The 24,693-nt window shown below is 43.7% G+C and overlaps 1 protein-coding gene across 1 annotated transcript; it reads right to left on the reverse strand.

Annotated features, from left to right (window-relative positions):
- Positions 1–633: 633 nt before the first annotated feature.
- Positions 634–948, reverse strand: LOC120363973 (small ribosomal subunit protein eS27-like). Its single transcript, XM_039469186.2, has one exon. The coding sequence runs from the start codon at positions 934–936 to the stop codon at positions 682–684; it is 255 nt and encodes an 84-aa protein (XP_039325120.1). The 5' UTR covers positions 937–948; the 3' UTR covers positions 634–681.
- Between the last annotated feature and the right edge of the window lie 23,745 nt (positions 949–24,693).

Here is a 24,693-nt window from a genome sequence, read left to right on the forward strand (position 1 = left end):
ACCCAGTTTTGCAATCACGGACCTAGTCAACCCTCTGAGACTGAGCCTATCTCTAACCTGCGCTGGCCTGGAGCTGTCCCTCCCACTGTCTCTTGGGTTCCCTTGCCCCACAACATAGTGGACCCCAACATCAGCCACTTGCGTGGCCCTCCTCTAGGGCCGAGGAACATTTTCTTACTCCCTTCACACACGACTGGAAGGGAAAGGGCCGCAGGATGAGATGGAGTGAGAGGATACTTCAGATCCTCCCTGCTTCAGGGTTCCCCCATTGATATTCATGGATTCCGGGAGAAATGAAACAGTCTCCCCCACCTTTACATCCCAGCCCACCCCTAGTCTGAACCATGTCACGGGAACCGAGGGGCCGGCCTCCTCCTCCTCCACGTCCTCCCTGGTTCCCGTCTCTTGCCACCCAGTGGCACCTGCATCTCCATCTATGTCATGCTCTGCTTCCTTCCCTGCTCAGACACCCATCTAAGGCCAGTCGTCTAAGCTCAGGATCTTCAGAGCCCATGCATGCTTTTTTCCGCCCCCCAAAGCCAGGCTTTTACAAGTGAAAGTCTTGCTTTTCTGACCATTGTCATTTCTATCGATTTAAAGCAGTGGTTTTTTTGATTTTTTTTTTAAATCCAAAATGTGTTTATTGAGATGGTTTCCCACTCATCTTGATTCAGAGTGCTTTTAGTGCTGCTTCCTCCTGAAAGAACATCCTTCTGTAAGCCTTGATTTTCCTCCTGTAGGCTGGCAGAGGACAGTGGAGCAGCCAACACACAAAACTACCATTTGTGCATGGCTGAAGACCGTGGTGATTTTATAGCATCCTGGGCATTTCATATCCATGAAGTAGGAACTGGGGCTCTGCACCAGGCGTTTCTTCTTGTGTTTCCTCTTCTCCTCTTCTGGAGAGGCATGAAGGAGATCCTTTGCGAGAGGCATGGTCTCGTGGGTAGGTCGTCACCACCAGAAAGGTAAAGCACTGGTTCTTAAACTTGGCTGAACTTTTGTAGGGACCTAAAAAGTTCCCATTCCCAGAACTTCTGATTTAATTGATCCATTGATCTTAAAGTTCAATTGATTTAATTTATGATTAAATCAATTTGATCAATTCTGCCAGGATTCTGCCTTGCAGCCAGGGCCAAGAACCACTGCTTTAAAGAGTTTAATTTCGGAGTAGCAATGACTTCTTTGTTTCTGCAGATCCTGCCCTCCCTCCCCATGAAGGAAGCTAAGCCTCAGCAGCATGCATTGATTCAGCACATGTCAGTTGAACCCTTTCTATGTGCCAGGCACTGTTCCAGGTGCTTGGGGCATAGCAGTAAACAAAACAGACAAAAATCTCTGCCCTTGGGTCACTTCTGGCTTCTCATCTGGTTTTTACTTTTTTTTTTTTTTTTTTTTTTTTTTGAGACGGAGTTTTGCTCTTGTTACCCAGGCTGGAGTGCAATGGCGCGATCTCAGCTCACCGCAACCTCCGCCTCCTGGGTTCAAGCAATTCTCCTGCCTCAGCCTCCTGAGTAGCTGGGATTACAGGCACGTGCCACCATGCCCAGCTAATTTTTTGTATTTTTAGTAGAGATGGGGTTTCACCATGTTGACCAGGATGGTCTCGATCTCTCGACCTCGTGATCCACCCGCCTTGGCCTCCCAAAGTGCTGGGATTACAGGCTTGAGCCACCGCGCCCGGCCTGGTTTTTACATTTTTAAATGATTGAAAATGATCAAAAAGAGAATAGTATCTCCTGATGTGTGAAAATTATATGAAATTATATAGAATTCAAATTATATAAGATTCAAATCTTTAATGGTTGAAAAAAAATCAAAAGATGAGCACTCTATCCTGACACAGGAAAATCATGTAAAATTCTAATTTCAATGTCCATAAACAAATTTCTCTGGAGCATGGCCATGTTCATTTGTTCTTTTAATGTCTATGGCTGAGTTTGCACTCGAATGGCAGAGTTTAATTGCAGCAGACACCATTTAGCATAAAATATTTACTCTCTGGTCCATTACAGAAAAAAAAAACTTTGCCAACCCCTCTGTCGACAATTGGATACATGGATCTGGAGCTCAGGGGGATCATACGGGCTGGAGACACAAATATGGAGGCATGTAAGCCATGGAAGTGGGTGAGATTAGAGGGCGAGTGTGTAGTGAGAAGGGAAGAGGCTGATGCCAGGTCCTGAAAAACTTGGACATTTGAAGGTTGGATGGAGGAGAAACAGCCCACAAATAAGATGGAGAAAGAGTAGGCAAGACGATGGAGGAAAATCCAGAGAGCATGTTGTCATGAACGAAAAGGAAAGGAAGTTATCACGAAGGACCGAGAGGTTAACAAGTCAATGCTGCTGAGAAATCAGATCATATGAGAATGGAAAATGTCTAATGAATTCACCCATGAGAGGGTAATTAGTGGCCGTGGTGGGTCAGTTGCAGTAGAGCCGTGAGAGAAGAAGTCGGCTTGGAATGGGATGGAGAGAGGATGGTGAGGAAGTGGGCGTGAAACATTAGGATAACTTTTTCCGAGTAGCTCAACTGAGAAGAGGAGCTGATCAGCCTGTAAAGAGAAAATGGTGCTTAGAGGTAGAGGAAGGTCAAGGAGGTTCCGATTTCATCATTGTGGTTGGTTTTAGCTTCAGAATGATTGGAGGGTGTTTGATTGGGAAAGGGTAAAAAGGAAGAGGTAGGAGAGAGAGTAGCCAGCAAAGCGACCTGGCCCTGTGAAAGCTTACGGACAGAAAAGAGCTCCTAGTTCCTGCCTGGCCCTTCCTCCACTGCTGTGAGCCCTCAGAAGCTGGGGAGAGCAGGTGGGGCTGGTGACTCACACCTGTAATCCCAGCACTTTGGGAGGCCGAGGTGGGTGGATCACCTGAAGTCAGGAGTTCGAGACCGGTCTGGCCAACATGGTGAAACCCCGTCTCTACTAAAAATGCAAAAATTTGCCGGGCGTGGTGGTGCACGCCTGTAATCCCAGCTACTCAGGAGGCTGAGGCAGGAGAATCGCTTGAACCCAGGAGGCGGAGGTTGCAGTGAACTGAGATCGTGCCACTGCACTCCAGCTTGGGCAACAAGAGTGAAACTCCATCTAAAAAAAAAAAAAAAAAACACAAGAAGTTTGGGAAAGCAGACCCGGCCAGAGACGGCTGCACCTTACCTTTCTCCTGTTGCAGGTGCAGTGGAAAAGGGTGACCCTTTCGTGCCAAATAGTGCAGCTTAAAATCCTGGTTCTGTCTCTTCCTATGTGATCTTTGCAAGTGACTGTCTCCAGGTCTCAGTGTCCTCATCTGTGAAGTGGGGACAAGCCTCTCTTGTTCACAAGATTTGTGAGGATCAGATGCAGCGATGTTCACATACCAGCCATCGTGTCTAACGTGTCAGAGACACTCAATGTTAGATTTCCTCCTCCTTGTCCCAAACCGTTCCCAGCCCGGCCACTTCCCAGAGTTTGTCTTGGAAAAAGAGAAAGGAATCTCAGACGGAAACATTTAGTGCCAAGTCTCTCGTCTTTCAGGAAGGGAAGAGAGGCAATTCCAGGGAGGCATTCAGCCAGCTGGCCTGGACTCAGCCAGGTGAATTGCTGTGGAAGCTCCCAGCTAAGGAAGGACCCAGAGTCCTTTCTCCAATCAGATCTTGGCATGATCCCTCTGGCTATCTGAACTCTGGAAGCTTTTATCAAAACAGGAATTCCTAGCCAGTTGTGCCAGGGTTCTAGTTTTATAGAAGGTTCTGTAGCATTATCGTGTTTGGGGGTTGTCTGGAATCATCACCAGGCCACCAAACTTTCACCATCTCAGGAGATGTTTGTTTGTTTGTTTGTTTGTTTGTTTGTTTGTTTGTTTTGAGACAAAATCTCGCTCTGTTGCCCAGGCTGGAGTGCAGTGGTGTGATCTTGACTCACTGCAAACTTGGCCTCCTGGGTTCAAGCAGTTCTCGTGCCTCAGCCTCCCAAGTAGCTGGGATTACAGATTTGCGTCACCACACTTGGCTAATTTTTGTATTTTTAGTAGAGATGGGGTTTTACCATGTTGGCCAGGCTGGTCTCAAACGCCTGACCTCAAGTGACCTGCCCACCTCGGCCTTCCAAAGAGCTGGGATTACAGGCCTGAGCCACCGCACACAGCCCAGGAGATGGTTTTTCTCCAGGAAAGCCCACAGAGATGAACAGTTCCCAGCACAAAGGAGGGCGTGGCCAAGATCAGGAGACCTGCCGATGTAGGGTGAAGGACGGGCAGGGTTGGGAGGCGGGGTAGTATCCACCATTACCATGCTTATGGCGTCATCTGCACAAAACACCTGCCTCCTGCAGTCAACCTCTCAGGCTGCAACCCAGAGCATCCTGTTCTAAGCCTCGTCTCCCCAACTCATTGTTTAGAAAATGTGAAATGGATAGATTTTCCTGGCATTTCCTTGTCAAGGCTGGCAACATGACTGCAGCCCCAGCTTTACACTCGGTCGGGAAAGCATTTCATCAATTTCTAGGACAAAAATTCTGTGAAGGGGACAGATCAGGCTGGTCTTTCATCATGAGAGATCGACTCAGCAGGCCAGGGAGGGAGAGAAGCCATTTGTTCTGGGAAGCAAATCAAAGTATCAAAGATGCCTCCTGCAATTATTTAAATTAAATATTATGTTTCATTGAATGTAAGATACATAATTAATAAAGGCTCCTTACCTTCTTTATAGTCCTACCGAACCGCAAAGAGATCGTTACCAAACCTCTCCCACAGTGGCCAGAATGATGGGTGTGTGCATATGCATGTGTGTGTGAGTGACAGTGTGTGCGTGAGTATTTCTGACAACTTGTGCCCCAGGAGTCATTTGACAACAAAAAGCCCACCCAGGCCAACTTATGTTAAATAGGATTTGTTATAAGGAATTGGAAACATCTCACTGTAATAGACAAGTGGGCAATGTCCCTACTCTGCCAGCGTCTACACCTTCCGATGAGAACAGACCACTTCCCTCACCAGCACCCACAGCTCACTGGACCTGTACATCCGACTCATGCTGATTCAGTTGGCTTCTGGCTCCCAGAAATTTGAGACTGGGACACAGACATGCAAATTAGTTGGTTGGTGGTGCTATGACTAGAAGGGCTTGTCTCGAAGGTGAAGGTGCCTGTCAACGTTTGCATTATGTACCTACTTAGCACAGTGGTTCTCAGAGTTTTGCATGTCAAAGGATCACCTAGAGTATTTGCTAAAAATGTAGTTTTTTTGGCTCCATCCCCAGAGATTCAGGGCACTAAATTTTTAATAAATGCTTCAAGTGATTTGAATGGAGGTATTTCAGCAAGATAGAAGAAAGAAAGAAAAAAGAGAAGCAGATAACAGATGGAGGATCTTGCTGCCCCAGAATGAGTAAAAAAAAAAAAGAGAGAGAGAGAGAAGGCCAGGTGCGGTGGCTCACGCCTGTAATCCCAGCACTTTGGGAGGCTGAGGCGGGTGGATCACGAGGTCAAGAGATCGAGACCATCCTGGTCAACATGGTGAAACCCCGTCTCTACTAAAAATACAAAAATTAGCTGGGCATGGTGGCGCGTGCCTGTAATCCCAGCTACTCAGGAGGCTGAGGCAGGAGAATTGCCTGAACCCAGGAGGCGGAGGTTGCGGTGAGCCGAGATCGCGCCATTGCACTCCAGCCTGGGTAACAAGAGCGAAACTCCGTCTCAAGAAAAAAAAAAAAAAAGAGAGAGAGATAGAGAGAGAAAGTAACTGCCTTGGTTGAAGGTGGCTTCCAGTTTTCAGTTAAAGTCCCTCATAATACCCTTCCGTTATTCCTGCCCTTGTGTTCTGTGGATACCTCTGATTCCTAAGAAACTCTAAGTGGGTTTCTGCTTCCTGCCACCAAAGAATTCCTGGTGCCTATGGAACCAAGGGCTAGTAACCATCTGGTCCAATTAGTGGTGGCTGGTGGGAGCAGAGGCAGGACCCCCTGCTATAAACACAGCCACCTGCTTCACTCTGTCACAGGTACAATGGCAGGTCCTTCCTAGGAAGGGGATGCTGTCTGGGAAGTCAGCCCACACACATCTACTACAGTGGATGCTTCTGCACGTGTAAAGGCCCCTGAGTGTTGGTGTTCCTGTGTGTGCACACAAGTGCACAACTCTAGGTCTGCTGCCTGTGAGGCCTGGGTGTGGTATTTTCCCAGAGAACAAGATTATAATTGTGAGTGGGTGTGTGTTACTGAATCTGTCTGTGCACGTGAGTGGGTGAGAACCAAGCCAAGCAGCATTCTAGGTTATAATTGTCCACATTACAGACTCATTAACTGTATCGCTGCATCTACCCATGATACGCCAGCATTATGTTCAGAAATTAGCTTCTTAAAGAGAGAGTGCAGAGAGCCCCCTGTTACATGGGAAAGGGGTGTTCGTTTCAGACCATTTGGAAAAGAAAAGGTGGCAAGAGTTGCACTCAGAATGACTTGGGGACTGGGCAGAGGCAGACACCACGGCTCTGCAGAGTCAAGCCCGGACAGCCTGAGCAGGCAGCAGGTTCCGAGCACGGGGAACATGGCCCCGGAGCCAGGAGATAACAAGGACACAAAGTGCCTGGTCCGAAGACCCCAGGGCGTTAAGAACCCAGTCGGTGCGATTTCCTCCCACCTCAGCCTCCCAAGTAGCTGGGACTACGGGCACATACCATCACGCCCAGCTGCTTTTTTGCATTTTTTTTTTTTTGTAGTGATGGGGTTTCACCAAGTCACCCAGGCTCGTGTCTAACTCCTGGGCTCAAGCCATCTGCCTGCCTTGGCCTCCCAGAGTGTTGGGAATAACAGGCGTGAGCCACCCCCAGCCTTGTGCAGCATCTCAAGGGCACTTCTCCGTCTATGACAGTCACTACAGTAAAATTCTCATCACAAACCAGAGCAGAGAAGCAACCTCTCCTTCCCATCCAGCACCCCCGCCCACGGCACTTTACCTGTCTCTCTCTGACGTTGTTTATTGCCTCATCAAGTGCAAGTCTATGGGAAAGGTCCGCCATTGCCTCCTGCCCACACACTCTTTGGCAGATATGCTTAGTCTTCTTACCCAGATCCCCGGCACATCCCCTTGGCAATGCTGTGGTCCCAACCCCAGCTTCTATTGCTTTGCTTCTCATTGTTTGCAGCTGTGACTTTCTCCAGAGGCTCATCCTTGGACCCCTGGAGCTGCCACACAGGCATCCACTAGACTCAGAGCCAGAGGTCCACCTGCTTCCCACCCTCCAACAAGGACCGACAGGTACAGGGTGAAAAAGCCCACCCTCTTGCCTGAGCAGGTACAAACTCTCAGAAGCAGTTTATACCTCAGACCTCCCCACGGGGCCAAACCGTGTTCAGTCTTCACCTGAAATCTCTCCTTCCATTGGCTTCTTCCTCTTCCGACACTGCTTAACCTGAGACTCTCACTGAGTGCTCCTTGGGACACTTTCTTTATAAATCACTTGCATGGCAGGCTGGGCATGGTGGCTCACAGCTGTAATCCAAGCACTTTGGGAGGCCCAGGTGGGCAGATCACTTGAGGTCAGAAGTCTGAGACCAGCCTGGCCAAGATGGGGAAATCCTGTCTCTACTAAAAATACCAAAAAAAAAAAAAAAAGCCATGTGTTGGTGCGCGCCTGGAATTCCAGCTACTTGGGAGACTAAGGCACAAGAATTGCTTGAACCCAGGAAGCGGAGGTTGCAGTCAGCTGAGAGGGTGCCACTGCACTCCAGCCCAGGTGACAGAGTGAGACCCTGTCTTTAAAAAAAAAAAAAAAAAAGGCCGGGCATGGTGGCTCATGTGTGTAATCCCAGCACTTTGGGAGGCTGAGGCGGGCAGATCACAAGATTAGGAGTTCGAGACCAACCTAACCAACATGATAAAACCTCGTCTCTACTAAAAATACAAAAATTAGCCAAGCGTGGTGGCATGCACCTGTAATCCCAGCTACTCAGGAAGCTGAGGCAGGATCACCTCTTGAACCTGGGAGGTAGAGGTTGCAGTGACCGTGCCACTGCATCGGAGCCTGGGGGACAGAGCGAGACTCCATCTCAAAAATAAAAAATTAAATAAATAAATAACTTACTTACAAATCCCAGAAAATCTAAAAGAACTTCAACGTTTCCTTGCCTTGTGCATCAGTGCTCGGCCCATTTTCCTTCACTTTCTTCTGCTTGCAGGGCTGCATTTCTCAGATTTCTCTATCATCTGGTGTTTTATTGTGCTTGGCCACTGGGGAGCATTGGCAGGAAATTGGGTGCCAGGCTCTTTCTCACTCTGCCTCTGCTTTAAGAGAATCTCAGACCATTGCTGTGTGTTTTCCATTCCTACAGGTCCTGCCAGACAAGCCCACTGTGGTTCTAGCTCTTGCTGGGTGACCTTGCAGCCTGGGGGCGACCGTGCTTCCTGCTGCTGTTGCTTTGAATTGTCTCGCTCTCCTCTAACTTCTCGGCTGGGTGGCTGGCTATTACCTGTTTAACAAATTCCCTGCATTAAAGTCCCTCTGTTTTAAAATATTCAAGAGGTTTCCATTTCCTGGTGAGACCCTGACTGATCCAACTCAGAATAAGAAAGGACTTTGTGGTGGGTGGCGGGGTGATGAAGACAGGGGGCTAGAACCTGGAGCCAAGGGGAGAGACACAGGTTGGAGAATCACTGAGGATAAAACCAGAGCGCAGTGAAGCATAAAGCCATGACAGCAGCAAGACGGAGTACACAGAGGGGAGGAAGCGCACTACCTCACGAAGCGACCCATCCCAAATTGTAAAAAATACTGTTTAAAATGAATGAGTATCTGCCTCACTGTAACACACACCAACTGTTACCACAGATCAAATCTGATTTTTCCCACCCACCAGTCCTTCGGGTTTTCAGTGAGGCATATCGTGCTCTCTTCCACATCCTCACTAATACATCTCCGAATCTTCAGGATTTTCCTGGCAGAGCAGGGTTCCTGGGGCCCTTGCTCCCCGGCCCTGGTGACTCTCCTCTGGACATGGACATGATCGCATTTAGCAGCACTCCTTCCAAATAGGCTCCTACGGGGAAACACTAGCCTCTAGATGTCACCTCACCATCCTTGCTTCAGAAGGAAGGACCCTGAACCCCTACAGAGGCATCCAAGACTGAATTCCAGCCAGGCACAATGGCTTACGCCTATAATCCCAGCACTTTGAGAGGCCAAGGCAGGAGGGTCGCTTGAGCCCAGAAGTTCAAGACTGGCCTGACCAACATGGTGAAACCCTGTCTCTACAAAAAAAAAAAAAAGAAAGAAAGAAAGAAAAAGCAAGAATTAGCCAGGCATGGTGGCGCGTACCTGCGGTCCCAGCTACTTGGAAGGCTGAGGCAGGAGGATCTCAACCCCAGGAGGTGGAGGCCGCGGTGAGCCATGATCATTGGAGGCCGCGGTGAGCCATGATCATACTTCTTGGTCTTAAGCGTGATCCCACTCCTGGGCAACAGAGTGAGACCCTATCTCGAAACAATCAAACAAACTGAATACCGTTTTGGAGTTGTAAGCCCAACTACTGGTTTACTGTGGATCTGCAGACATGTCACAGGACAGAAGAAAGGACAGATCTTCTATTTCAGGTAAACTCACCCCTTCCTGTCTGTGGTACGGGGTTGGGTAACTCAACACGCATTCTAATCTCCTTTCCCTGTCCACCTCCACTCCAGAGACTGGGAAGGTGAAATGCTTTCTTTCCCCGCTTTCCCTGAAGCTGGGGACGGGAGGCCTATAACATAGTTCTGGCCAATTAAATCTGAATGCAAATGTGTTGGGGCTTCTGAGAAAGTTTTGCCTTCCTAATAAGAGACAAGTATCTCTGGAGCCACCGCTTCCTGGTCCTACCTGCCTTTGACATAGTCATAACGTGACTGTCGGGGGAATGTCCGGAGAATCTCAGAAAAGCTGGCCCTGACACTGGGGACCATGGAGTCAATGTGGACAGTCCCCACCTCTGGACTTCTTGCTTTAGGGAAAAAATCTGAACCAACACACTCACGGAATATAGTTTCAACTTATATTACAAGGAGTTAATATTCCTAATATTTTTTTTAAAGTCCTAAGATAGAAAAGGTCTCAACTAGATAGAAATATAAGCAAGGGAGATGAGCAGACCATTAACAGAAAAATAAGGCAAATGGTTCTTGACCATATAAAAAGATGCTCAGCGGGACATGGTGACTCATGCCTGTAATCCCAGCACTTTGGGAGACCATCCTGGCTACACGGTGAAACCCCATATCTACTAAAAACACAAAAAAATTAGCCGGGCGTGGTGGCATGCACCTGTAGTCCCAGCTACTCGGGAGGCTGAGGCAAAGGAATCACTTGAACCTGGGAGGTGGAGGTTGCAGTGAGCTGAAATCGCACCACTGCACTCCAGCCTGGTGACAGAGTGAGACTGTAATCTAGCACTTTGGGAGGCCAAGACAGGTGGACCACTTGAAGTCAGGAGTTTGAGACCAGGCTGGCCAACATGGTGAAACCCCATCTCTACTAAAATACAAAAATTGGCCGGGCTTGTGGTAGGCACCTGTAGTCTCATCTACCAGGGAGGTTGAGACAGGAGAATTGCTTGATCCTGGGAGGTGGAGGTTATAGTGAGCTGAGATCACGCCATTGCATTGCCATCCTGGGCGATAGAGCGAGGCTCCGTCTCAAAATAAAAAGAATTCATCAACACGAAACAACCATATGAAACAATGGTTTTCAAGACACTGGACATCAAGCAATGAAAGACAGGTCCCCCTGAGAGACAGGAAATAAATAAGGTTTGCCATCCTCTTACCCCAGCTTCCTGCTGCAAGGGAATTTCCAGGACTCAAAACAGGGATGGGTCTCAGGCAAAGCCTGGTAGACACCCCAACTTAAGGAGATGGGGATGATAGTCCAAGAACATCAATCTTCCGAACTGAGTGAAAATGAAAACGTATCAACATACCAAAATTTGTGGCTACAGCTAAAGCAGTACTTAGAGAGAAATTTAAGCAGTGAATACCTATATTAGAAAACAAATGTTGCCAGAGAGCCAGAGTTTTGAGGAAAAAAAGAAATGATTAGAGCTTCTGCCTTAAGACACTAGAAAAAGAAGAGCATATAAAACGCAGAGTAAGCAGAAGAAAGAAAAACATGAAAATCAGAAGGCCAACGGATGAAATCGAAAATGGAAAACAATAGGAAAAAAATCAGTGAAAGCAGAAGCGATTTCTTTGAGAAGATAATAAAACTGATAAACCTGTAGCTGGGCTGCTAAGGAAAAAAAAAAGAAAAAGGACAAAAATTACCAATATCGGGAATGACAGACATGATATCATTACAGATTCTACAGATAAAGCAAGGATAATAAGGGAGTATAATGAACAAATTAGTATTCTGACACCTTAGATAAAAATGGACAAATTATTTAAAAGACACAAATTACCAAAACTCGCTCAAGAGGAATAGATAATCTGAATAGCCCTGTATCTATTAAAGAAATTGAATTTGTTAATTAAACATTCACACAAAGAGGCTGGGCACAACAGCTCATGCCTGTAATCCCAGCACTTTGGGAGGCTGAGGTAGGAAGATCGCTTAAGACCAAGACTGTGAGACCTGTGTGGGCAACATAGCAAGACCCCTTCTCTACAAAAAATTTAAAATTAGCCAGGTGTGGTGGCATGGACCTGTAGTTAGCTACTCGGGAGGCTAAGGTGGGAGGATCACTTGAGCCCAGGAGGTGGGATTCCATGTTACAGTGAGCTATGACTTCACCACTGCACTCCACCCTAGGTGACAGAGCAAGACCCTGTCTCTAAAAAAAATTAAATTTAACTAAAAATTTTAAAAGACTCCAGCCCAGGTGGTTTGACCAAACATTATAGGAGGAAAATTTTCTTTAAATATTATGCCACAGATTAAGGAGAAAAATTATCAATTCTGCACAAACTCCTTCAAAAAACTGAAGAGCAGGGCATATTTCCCAACTTTCTTCATGAGACTAGCATTACCCAGATACCAAAACAAGACAAAGACATCACAAGAAAAAAAAATTGGTAAACCATTATTTCTCATGCATATAAATGCGTAAGTTCTAAACAAAGTTTTAGTAAATGAAATTCAACAATCTAAGGAAAGGGGAAAAAGGCATCAGTCTTTATTAGCAGGTGACATGGTCCCCTATGTAGAAAATGTAATGGAATTTACAAAAATAGCTACTAGAATTCATAAGTAAGTTAGCATGGTTGCAGGACACAAGATCAATATATAAACATTTAACTCTTCTAAATACCATCAGTGAACAATCAGAAGTTGAAACTTTTTAAATACCATTAACAATAGCATAAATGTGAAATACTTAGGAGAAAGATGTGAAAGACCTGAACACTGAAAACTATAAAATATTGCTGAGAAAAACTAATGACAACCTAAATAAATGGAGAGATATATCGTGTTCATGGGTTGTAAGACTTAAGATGTTAGTTCTCCCCAAATTTATATGTAGATTCCATGCAACCCTAATCAAAATTCCAGCAGGCTTTTTTAGTAGAAATTGACAAGCCAGTTCTAAAATTTATGTTGAAACACGAAAGACCTAGGAAAGCAAAACAATTTTGTAAAAGAACGAAGTTGGAGACTAACACTGCCTATCTTAAGAATTATTTTAAAGCTACAATTATCAGGATAATGACTGCTGTAAAGACAGAAAACAGATCAATTGAACAAAAAATAAAATTTAGAAATAGATACACAACTCATTTTCAGCAATGGGGCAAAGGAAATTCAATGGCGAAAAGCTAATCTTTTCAGCAACTGATGTAGGAATAACTGGACCATCCACCCACAGGAAAATGAACTTCGATCCAATAGCTTGCACCATTTACAAAAAGTAACTGAAAATGATCCTAGACTTAAATGTAAACACCAAAACTATAAAACATTTTAGAAGAAAATCTTTGTGACCTTGAGTTAGGCAAAGATTTCTTAGGTATGACACCAAAAGTACAATCTGTAAAAGAAAAAATCGGTAAGTGGAACTTCATCAAAACTTAAACATTATGTCCTTTGAAAGACCCTTTTTTAAAATTATACTTTAAGTTCTGGGGTACATGTGCAGAATGTGCAGGTTTGTTACATAGGTATACACGTGCCATGGTGGTTTACTGCATCCATCACCCTGTCAACTACATTAGGTATTTCTCCTAATGCTGTCCCTTCCCTATCCCCCAATCCCTTGCTATCCCTCCCCTGCCCCACCCCCACCCACCAACAGGCCCTGGTGTGTGATGTTCCCCTCCCTGTGTCCGTGTGTTCTCATTGTTCAACACCCACTTATGAGTGAGAACATGCAGTGTTTGGTTTTCTGTTGTGTCAGTTTGCTGAGAATGATGGTTTCCAGCTTTATCCATGTCCCTGCAAAGGACATGAACTCATCCTTTTTATGGCTGCATAGTATTCCATGGTGTACATTTTCTTTATCCAGTCTATCATTAATGGGCATTTGGATTGGTTCCAAGTCTTTGCTGTTGTGAACAGTGCCACAATAAACATACATGTGCCTGTGTGAAAGACACTGTTAAGAGAATAAAAGACAAGCTACAGACCGAAAGAAAATGTCTATAAACCATCTGTTTGCCGAAGGACATGTATCCAGAATATACAAAGAATGTCCAAAACCAAATAAGAAAACAAATCACCTAGTTAAAAATGATCTAAAAACTTAAACTGACACTTTATCAAAGAAGATATGTGGATAGCAAATAAGCATGGAGAGATTTTTAACATCATTCATCATTAGGGAAATGCAAATTAAAACCACAACGAAATAGCTACACAGCAACAAGAATGGCTAAAATAAAAAAGCCTGACCATATCAAGTGTTGAAAAGAAAATAGAGAAACTGAATCTCTCCTGCACTGCTGGTGGGAATGTAAAATGGTTAAATCACTTTGGAAAATGGCTTATCAGTTTATTTAAAAGGTAAATATATACCTACCGTATGTTCTAGCCTTTCCACTTCTAAATATTTACCCAGGAGAAATGAAAGCATATCTCCATACAAAAACTTATATAGATGGATGTCCCCAGCAGATTTATTTGTAATAGCCCAAAACTATTAATAAATGGCTCAAATGTCCATCAACAGGTGAATGAATAAACAAATTGTGGGAAAAAAAAATTGTGGAGGATCCGTGTAAATACTATTCAGCAATAGAAAGAATGAAGTATTGATAAATGCAACAGCATGAATTAATCTCAAAATAATTATGCCAAGTGTAAGAAGATAGAAAAAAGAGGCTACATACTGTATGATTCCACTTAGGTAAAACTCAAAAGATGCACACTATAGTCACAGAAAGCACATTAATAGTTGCCCGTCATGGCAGGCAACCTCCAAAATGTCTCCCTACAAATGCCCACCCCCGGCACTCACACCCTGTGTAACTCCTTCCGCTTCAGAGTGGGCGGGACCTTGTGACCCACTTCTAATGAACAGAATATGGCAAAAATGATGAGATGTCGCTTTTGAGATTAGGTTTTAAAGAGGCAGTGACTTCTGTCTTATCTGTAAAATGAGATCACAACCCTGGCAGATCCCACGGTTACAACCTTGGGAGAGACCCTGAGGCAGTCACCCAGGTAAGCTGTGTCCCACACTCCTGGCCCACAGAAGATGAGACATGATAAACATTTGCAGTTTTCAGCTGATAAATTTTGGCCTTGTTACATAGCGATAATAAGTAATACATCTGTAGATTATTACCATTAATTACTATATATAAGTATTATATATTTATTATATATAACTATTATATATTTATTCATAACTAATTACCAGAAATAGTAATAGTATATAATACTTATATAATGATTGTGTTATATGAATTATATGCAATAAAAATTATATATAATAAATTAGATCATATAAATTGATAAATAATACATCTGTAGATTGGGTAATACTATTAATTACTATCACTTTTTACTGTTACTTTTATTACTATTTTTGTATTTTTAGTAGAGACAGGGTTTCACCATGTTGGCCAGGCTGGTCTCGAACGCCTGACCTCAAATGATCCATCCACCTCAGCCTCCCAAATTGCTGGGATTACAGGTGTGAACCACTGCGTCCACCCAGTATGTTCATATTCCAAAGTAACTAGTAAGTGAATCATGCTAGCAGCATGACAAATCCCATCTGTTTTCTTTCTTTCCATTCTTTATTGATTAGGTATTGCTATTAATACTCAGGTGTAAGAATTAGAGGGAATACGGGTGTGAGACGCAGAAGAGAGGGTTTTGTTTCATAAAGAAACTTTTGGAGGTGAAGGATAGATAGGGTCCTTACCTTGATGACCGTGATGGTTTCATGGATGTATGTGTATGTCCAAACTTACTGATTTATACTTTTTAAATATGTGCCATTTATTATAGGTAAATGATATCTCAAAAAATAGTATGTTTTACAAAGGTGCTGTGAGGGTCAAGAGAGAACTAAGAATTTATCAATGCGTGACACACAGTGGTTCATACCTGTAATGCCAGCACTTCAGGAGGCTGAAGTGGAAAGACTGTTTGAACCCAGGAGTCTGAGACCAGCCTGGGTACCATAGGGAGAGCCCATCTCTACAAAAACATTAAAAGTTACCCAGGTGCAGTGTTGTGTGCCTGTAGTCCTAGCTACTCAGTAGGCTGAGGTGGGAGGATCACTTGAGCCTGGGAAGCAGAGATTGCAGTGAGCAGAGATCATGTCATTGTACTGCAGCCTGAGTCACAGAGTGAGACCCTGTCTCAAAAAAAAATATCTATATATATGTTAATGGATGCGGCAATGTGAAGGTCATTATTCTAGGGTAACCCCCAGTCTGAATTTGCCCAGGACTGCGGCAGTTCCTGGAATACAAGACTTTCCATTTTAAAGCCTAGAAGTGTCCCAGGCAATCAGGGATGAGCTGGTCATTCTGCTACTGACGCTGACAGGGATGAGAGGGGCATCCGTCGTGGAAGTCAGTGTCAACCTTGACAAAGGCTGTTTCAGTGGGACTCTGGGGTGGGCCTTTTGGAATAGTTCAAGACAGAATGGGGGAAGAATTGGGGATGATGAAGATAGACAACTCTTTCGAGAATTTTTGTTGCAGCAGCAAGGAGAGAATCGTGGTAGTATCAGAGCAGGGTGGATATGGAATCCAGCAAGTTAAGTTTTAAGATAGGAGTAATTACAGCTGTGTGTGTGCAAAGAGAAATAATCCAGTAGCGAGAAAGTTTTTGATAACGCGCAGACAGACAGAGATCACTGCAGGAGAAAAGCTTCCAGTAACCGACCTACTTGTCAAAGCAGAGTTCCCGCATGTGGTCTGTAGCTCCCTGCCAGGCTGCAGGAACTCCCACAGTGGGTCACAGTGACCCCTCAAGTCTCTTCTTCACTTCTTACAGGCAAGTGACTCCTGCTTTATAGACTCCCATACTTTTGGCTGAGAAGGGTTACTCACTAGTAACCTAATAAGTGAATCATGAAAAGTTACTCAAATGTGCTATCCGTGAGATAAAATTACCCAGGACTCTGACTATGTCCTCGGCTAAAAAACTTGGCTGCCACACAGCACTTAGTAACATTGTCAAGCTCTACTCTGCAAGCACACTTGCAGATGGTTAGAATTTCACAACTTTCCAGAAGGGCTTATGGCTAATATTTCATCAGTGGTGCCCACTGGCTGTGGTTTTGTTTGGTTACCGATGGCCTTGCTATTTTTATTATAAAAGTTTCTTTTAGTTTAGCTTTCATGTTACCATTTAGGTTTTTTTTGTAAAGTTACCATTTATGTTGCTAGGTTTATTTCACAGTCTACAGTAATCCAGATTGGCATTGATAATATTTAACCTATAATTTTCGTACATTTCCTCACGACCATGTAAGTTTGGCGTTCATTCAACCCTAAATCACTCATATCCCTATGATAGACTGATTGTAAATATCAGCTACTTTCACAAGTAAAACAAAACTGTTTAGAGTTGTTTTTTGGTTTTTAGAAAATTGTTTTATAGTACAAAAATCCTAGTATGTTCATATTCTTTTTTTTTTTTTTTTTTTTTTTTTTGAGATTGAGTCCCCTTCTGCTGCCCAGGCTAAACTGCAGTAGTGTGATCTCAGCTCACTGCAACCTCCATCTCCTGGGTTAAAGTGATTCTCCTGCCTCAGCTTTCCAATTAGCTGGGATTACAGGCACCCGCCACCATGCCCAGATAATTTTTTGTATTTTTAGTAGAGACAGGGTTTCACCATGTGGGCCAGGCTGGTCTCAAACTCCTGACCTCTAAGGATCCACCTACCTCGGCTTCCCAAAGTGCTAGGATTATAGGCGTGAGCCACTGTGTCCAACCTGGTATGTTCATGTTTTAAAGTAGCTAGTAAGTGAATCATTTATGTTGCTAGCAGCATGGCAAATCCAATCTGTTTTACTTCTTTCCATTCTTTATAATCCTGAGTTTTTTCTCGAGTGGAAATTTGTGGGAAGGGGAGAGTACAAAGTCATATACCCTGCCTGTGAGTGCCACAATCAAAAGGTTCAGGGGTCCCAATTCTACAATTCTAGAAGGAGTTTTAGGGCTTTTCAGGACAAACCGTGCCAGCACAGGCAGAGTTTATAGCTCTCCAAATCCTGCGAGCAGCAGTTTTCCTAATTCCAGCCTGGCCCCCCCAAAAGTGCCCGCAGCCATTCCTTCCTTCTTAAGAACCAGCCCAGAGGAGGCTGTGGCTTTGCACAACAGGGAATAATATCCTGTTTTTCTGGAATGCATCTTTAATTTTTTTTTCCCTGTCTCCTTTGGCTTCTCTCTTCTCCTTGCCCCAAGATTTAGACTTACTGTTCTAAATATAGTTTCCAACAGGTGTGCAGCCAGAGCTGGGAGGCTGTGGTCCAGCTGTCCTCAGTCACAGGGACTCTCTCCAACCGCCTTGCTGGGTCACGGCATTGAGAGGGACGGAAAGGAGGCATAGCTTCTCATTTCCGGAGCAAAGCTGAGCCCAGGAGAGTGTGCAAGCTACCTCCAGACTAGGGAGAACTACGCCGGACCAACGAGGAATCAGGAATTAGGTCCTATGTGGCAGACACTGCCAGGTGTCTCCTCAATATCCATGTCCTCCTTTCTTGTTAGTATAAACTTCATTTGTCAGGAAGGTGGGGGTGGATAAAGGCATCAACAGAACAGAGAGTCCCAGCTAGAAACAAAACTAAATTAAACAGGCTGAGTGTGGTGGTTCGTGCCTGTATTCCCAGCACTTTGGGGGGCCAAGGTATGCTGATCACTTGAGGTCAGGTGTAGGAGTTCAAGACCAGCATGGCCAACATGGTGAAACCCTGTCTCTACTAAAAAAAAAAAAAAAAATCATATATATATATAATATTATATTTATATTATATATTATATTTATATTATATATAATATATATAATTTATATATTATATGTATGTTATATATAATAATTTATATATTATAATTTATATATATTAGATGTAATATATATAAGATATGTAATATTATATATATAAAATATATATATATTATATATATATATAAAATATATATATATATTTTATATATATATATAATATATATATATACACACACACACACACACACACAAAACTTAGCTGGGTGTGGTGGCACACACTGTAATCCCAGAGAATCGCTTGAACCCAGATTACAGTGAGTAGAGATTGCACCACTGCACTCCAGCCTGGGCAACAAAGCAAGACTCTGGTTCAAAATAAATAAAAACTCTGGCCAATAAGACATACATAGGTTAAAGGTTTCTAAGAAAGACTTGCTTTCCTCTCTTCCTGCCCACATCCTGATAAGTGGAGCTGCAGCAGCCATCTCGTGACCAGGAGGAAAAGGCCAAGGGAAGCAGAGACTGCAGATCCAAATCTCTGAATGACGAAAACACCACCACTACCTATCTCTCTTGTGTGGGGGAAAAAAAAAAAAAAAAATAGTAAATCCTTACAGGTTTAAATTCCATCTCTGTTATTCTGAATGCAAGTTCTAATGAATAAACCATCTGATATGGTCTGGCTCTGAGGCCCCACCCAAATCTCATTTTGAATTGTAATCCCCACATGTTGAGGGAGGGACCCGGTGGGAAGTGATTGGGTCGCGGACACAGTTTCCCCCATGCTGTTCTCGTGATGGTGAGGGAGTTCTCATGAGATCTGATGGTTCACAAGTATGGCATGTCCTTCACATGCTCTCTCTGCTGCCTCCTTGTGAAGAAAGTTCCTGCTTCCCCTTCACTTTCCACCAGGATTGTAGGTTTCCTCAGGCTTCCCCAGCCATGCGGCACTGTGAGTCAGTTAAACTTCTTTTCTTTATAAATGACCCAGTAGTATCTTTTTTTTAAATTGCATTTTAGGTTTGGGGATACATGTGAAGAACATGCAAGATTGTTGCGTAGGTACACACATGGCAGTGTGATGTGCTGCCTTCCTCCCCATCACCTATATCTGGCATTTCTCCCCATGCTATCTCTCCCCACCTCCCCACCCCTCACTGTCCCTCCCCTATTTCCCCCCTACAGACCCCAGTGTGTAGTGCTCCCCTCCCTGTGTCCATGTGTTCTCATTGTTCAACACCCACCTATGAGTGAGAACATGCGGTGTTTGATTTTCTGCTCTTGTGTCAGTTTGCTGAGAATGATGGTTTCCAGGTTCATCTATGTCCCTACAAAGGACACAAAGTCATCGTTTTTGATGGCTGCATAATATTCCATGGTATATATGTGCCACATTTTCCCTGTCCAGTCTATTGTTGATGGGCATTTGGGTTGGTTCCAGGTCTTTGCTATTGTAAACAGTGCTGCAATGAACATTGGTGTGCACATGTCCTTATAGTAGAACGATTTATAATCCTTTGGATATATACCCAATAATGGGATTGTGGGTCAAATGGAATTTCTATGTCTAGGTCCTTGAGGAATCGCCACACTGTCTTCCATAATGGTTGAACTAATTTACACTCCCACCAACAGTGTAAAACTGTTACTATTTCTCCGCATCCTCTCCAGCATCTGTTGTCTCCAGATTTTTTAATGATCGCCATGCTAACTGGCATGAGATGGTATTGCAATGTAGTTTCGATTTACATTTCTCTAATGACCAGTGACGATGAGCATTTTCTCATATGTTTGTTGGCCTCATGTATGTCTTCTTTTGAAAACTGTCTGTTCATATTCTTTGCCCATTTTTGAATGGGCTTGTTTGTTTTTTTCTTGTAAATCTGTTTTAGTTCTTTGTAAATTCTGGATATCAGCCCTTTGTCGGATAGGTAGACCGCAAAAATTTTTTCCCATTCTGTTGGTTGCCGATTCACTCTAATGCCTGTTTCTTTTGCCGTGCAGACGCTGTGGAGTTTGATTAGGTCCCATTTGTCTATTTTGGCTTTTGTTGTCAATGCCTTTGGTGTTTTGGTCATGAAGTCCTTGCCTACACCTATGTCCTGAATGGTTTTGCCTAGATTTTCTTCTAGGGTTTTTGTGGTGTTAGGTCTTATGTTTAAGTCTTTAATCCATCTGGACTTAATTTTAGTGTAAGGTGTCAGGAAGGTGTCCAGTTTCTGCTTTCTGCACATGGCTAGCCAGTTTTCCCAACACCATTTATTAAACAGGGAGTCCTTTCCCCATTGCTTGTTTTTGTCAGGTCTGTCAAAGATCAGATAGTTGTAGATATGTGGTTGCCTCGAAGGCCTCTGTTCTGTTCCATTGGTCTATATCTCTGTTTTGGTACAGTACCATGCTGTTTTAATTACTGTAGCCTTGTAGTAGAGTTTGAAGTCCGGTAGTGTGATGCCTCCCGCTTTGTTCTTTTTGCTTAGAATTGACTTGGCTATGCGGGCTCTCTTTTGGTTCCATATGAAATTTAAGGTGGTTTTTTCCAGTTCTGTGAAGAAGGTCAATGGTAGCTTGATGGGGATAGCATTGAATCTGTAAATTACTTTGGGCAGTGTGGCCATTTTCATGATATTGATTCTTCCTAACTGAGCACGGAATGTTTCTCCATCTGTTTGTGCCCTCTCTTATTTCGTTGAGCGGTGGTTTGTAGTTTTCCTTGAAGTTCTTTATGTTCCTTGTTAGTTGTTTTCCTAGGTATTTTATTCTCTTTGTAGCAATTGTGAATGGCAGTTCGTTCTTGATTTGGCTGTCTTTAAGTCTGTTATTGGTGTATAGGAATGCTTGTGATTTTTACACATTGATTTTGTATCCTGAGACTTTGCTGAAGTTGCTTATCAGTTTCAGGAGATTTTGGGCTGAGACGATGGGGTCTTTTAAATATACAATCATGTCGTCTGCAAATAGAAACAATTTGACTTCCTCCTTTCCTAATTGAATACCCTTTATTTCTTTTTCTTGCCTGATTGCTCTGGCTAGAACTTCCAATACTATATTGAATAGGAGTGGTGAGAGAGGGCATCCTTGTCTAGTGCCAGATTTCAAAGGGAATGCTTCCAGGTTTTGCCCATTCAGTATGATATTGGCTGTTGGTTTGTCATACATAGCTTTTATTATTTTGAGATACATTCCATCAGTAACTAGTTTGTTGAGAGTGTTTAGCATAAAGGGCTGTTGAATTTTGTCAAAGGCCTTCTCTGCATCGAGATAATCATGTGGTTTTTGTCTTTGGTTCTGTTTATGTGGTGAATTACGTCTATAGACTTGCGTATGTTGAACCAGCCTTGCATTCCCGGGATGAAACCCACTTGATCATGGTGGATAAGCTTTTTGATGTGCTGTTGCAATCGGTTTGCCAGTATTTTATTGAAGATTTTTGCATCTATGTTCATCATGGATATTAGCCTGAAGTTTTCTTTTCTTGTTGAGTCTCTGCCAGGTTTTGGTATCAGGATAGCATTGAATCTGTAAATTACTTTGGGCAGTGTGGCCCAAAGACCAACATCAGGATGATGTTGGTCTCATAAAATGATTTGTGAAGGATTCCCTCTTTTTGGATTGTTTGGAATAGTTTCAGAAGAATGGTACCAGCTCCTCTTTGTATGTCTAATAGAATTTGGCTGTGAACCCGTCTGGACCTGGGCTTTCTTTGGGTGGTAGGCTCTTAATTGCTGCCTCAACTTCAGACCTTGTTATTGGTCTATTCAGTGTTTTGGCTTCTTCCTGGTTTAGGCTTGGGAGGATGCAAGTGTCCAGGAATTTATCCATTTCTTCCAGGTTTACTAGGTTGTTTTTTTTTTTTTTTTTTTTTTTTTTTGAGATGGAGTTTTGTTCTTGTTATCCAGGCTGGAGTGCAGTGGCATGATCTCAGCTCACCACAACCTCTGTCTCCTGGGTTCAAGCAATTCTCCTGCCTCAGCCTCCCAAGTAGCTGGGACTGCAGGCGTGCACCACCATGCCCAGCTAATTTTTGTATTTTTAGTAGGGATGGGGTTTCACCATGTTGACCAGGATGGTCTTGATCTCTTGACCTCGTGATCCACCCATCTTGGCCTCCCAAAGTGCTGGGATTATAGGCGTCAGTCACTGCACCTGGCCCCAGGTTTACTAGTTTATGTGCATAGAGATGTTTGTAATAATCTCTGATGATGGTTCGTATTTCTGTGGAATCTGTGGTGATATCCCCTTTTTCGTTTTTTATTGCATCTATTTGATTATTCTCTCTTTTATTTTTTATTAGTCCGGCTAGTGGTCCATTTTGTTGATCTTTTCAGAAAACCGGCTCCTGGATTTATTGATTTTTTGAAGGTTTTTTTGTGTCTCTGTCTCCATCAGTTCTGCTCTGATCTTAGTTATTTCTTGTCTTCTGCTAGCTTTTGAGTTTTCTTGGTCTTGCTTCTCTAGCTCTTTCAACTTTGATGATAGGGTGTCAATTTTAGATCTTTCCTTGCTTCTCATGTGGGCATTTATTGCTATATATTTTCTTCTAGAGACTGCTTTAAATGTGTCCCACAGATTCTGGTATGTTGTGTCTTCATTCTCGTTGGTTTCGAAAAATATCTTTATTTCTGTCTTCATTTCATTGTTTATCCAGTCAACATTCAGGAGCCAGTTGTTCAGTTTCCATGAAGCTGTGCAGTTCTGAGTTAGTTTCCCAATTCTGAGTTCTAACTTGATTGCACTGTGGTCTGAGAGACTGTTTGTTATGATTTCCATTCTTTTGCATTTGCTGAGGAGTGATTTACTTCCAATTATATGGTCAATTTTAGAGTAGGTATGATGTGGTCCTGAGAAGAATGTATATTCTGTGGATTTGGGGTGGAGAGTTCTGTACATGTCTATTAGGTTTGCTTGGTCCAGGTCTGAGTTCAAGTCCTGGATATCCTTGTTAATTTTCTGTCTCATTGATCTGTCTAATATTGACAATGGGGTGTTAAAGTCTCCCACTATTATTGTGTGGAAGTCTAAGTTTCTTTGTAAGTCATTAAGAAGTTGTCTTATGTATCTGGGTGCTTCTGTATTGGGTGCATATATATTTTGGATCGTTAGCTCTTCTGGTTGCATTGTTCCTTTTACCATTATGTAGTTTCCTTCTTTGTCTCTTTTGATCTTTGTTGGTTTAACGTCTATTTTATCTGAGATAAGAATTGCAACTCCTGCTTTTTTTTTTTTTTTTTTCCCTCTGCATTTGCTTGGTAAATCTTCCTCCATCCCTTATTTTGAGGCTTTGTGTATCCTTGCATGTGAGATGGGTTTCCTTGCTACAGCACACCAATGGGTTTTGGCTTTTTATCCAATTTGCCAGTCTGTGTCTTTTGATTGGAGCATTTAGCCCATTGACATTTAGGGTCAATATTGTTATGTGTGAATTTGATCCTGCCATTTTGATGCTAGCTGGCTCTTTTGCCCGTTACCCAATAGTATCTTTACAGCAGCGTGAAGATGGACTAATGCACTTTCACCCAGGGCTTGGGGTTCGGCACGTAGCTGAGGACACACCTGTTTGATATCATCCTTCCTTCCTCTCCTGCTTCTCTTCCCCTCCTTCCTTATCTTCTCCCTTCCCGCTTCCCCATTGAGTCTCTGCTCTGCACCAAGCTCTGGGCCATGCCCTGAGAGAAGGGAGTGAAACTTCGGGTAGCCCTGGGGAGAGCCTGCCACCTGTTCTACAGGGCTGATCTTATCCCCACAGATAAGTTTGGGTCTCCTAGGTGGTTTCTATGGCTTCCCCCTCTGCATATGGTTTCTTTCTCTTCTTAGGGGTCACGTGGTAGAGATGGAAGAGCATACATCTCTGTGTCAGAGCCCTGTGTTTGAATCCCAGCTCTGCCCTTTATTGGCTGTGAGATCCAAGTGGGTCACTGAGTACCGTATAAGTGTGAGCTCCTCTGAACAATGACCTGCTCCCAGGATTAAATAACACAGCAACAGTTCACCCTTAGTGGGTGCCTACTCTGGGCCAGATGACTTTTAGACGTGATTTCTGATCTTCAGAGTCAGTGCTTTTTTCATTTGAATGTGCAAAGAATCACAAGGGTCACAAGGAAGGTGCAAGGATCTTGTTTAAAGGCAAATTTGATTCAGGAGGCCTGGAGTGAGGCCTGAGATTCTGCACTTCTGACAAGCTCGTAGGATGCAGCTGGTCGACAGACCATTCTGAGTATCCAGGCTTACGTATCAAATGCACGAGGCAGGTCAGAGGTCACAAACTCACATATCTCCAGGGGGCCAGCAGCAAAAATCACTCTGAGCAAGAGGCACTGGCAGGACCGCAGCAAACTGGAGCAAGGAAGGCCT

The sequence above is a fragment of the Saimiri boliviensis genome, chromosome 2 (genome assembly GCF_048565385.1).
Source record: "Saimiri boliviensis isolate mSaiBol1 chromosome 2, mSaiBol1.pri, whole genome shotgun sequence".
Classification (NCBI taxonomy): domain Eukaryota; kingdom Metazoa; phylum Chordata; class Mammalia; order Primates; family Cebidae; genus Saimiri; species Saimiri boliviensis.

Coding starts and splice junctions, on each gene's coding strand:
- LOC120363973 (XM_039469186.2), bottom strand. CDS start 936: ATGCCTCTCGCAAAGGATCTCCTTCATGCCTCTCCAGAAGAGGAGAAG.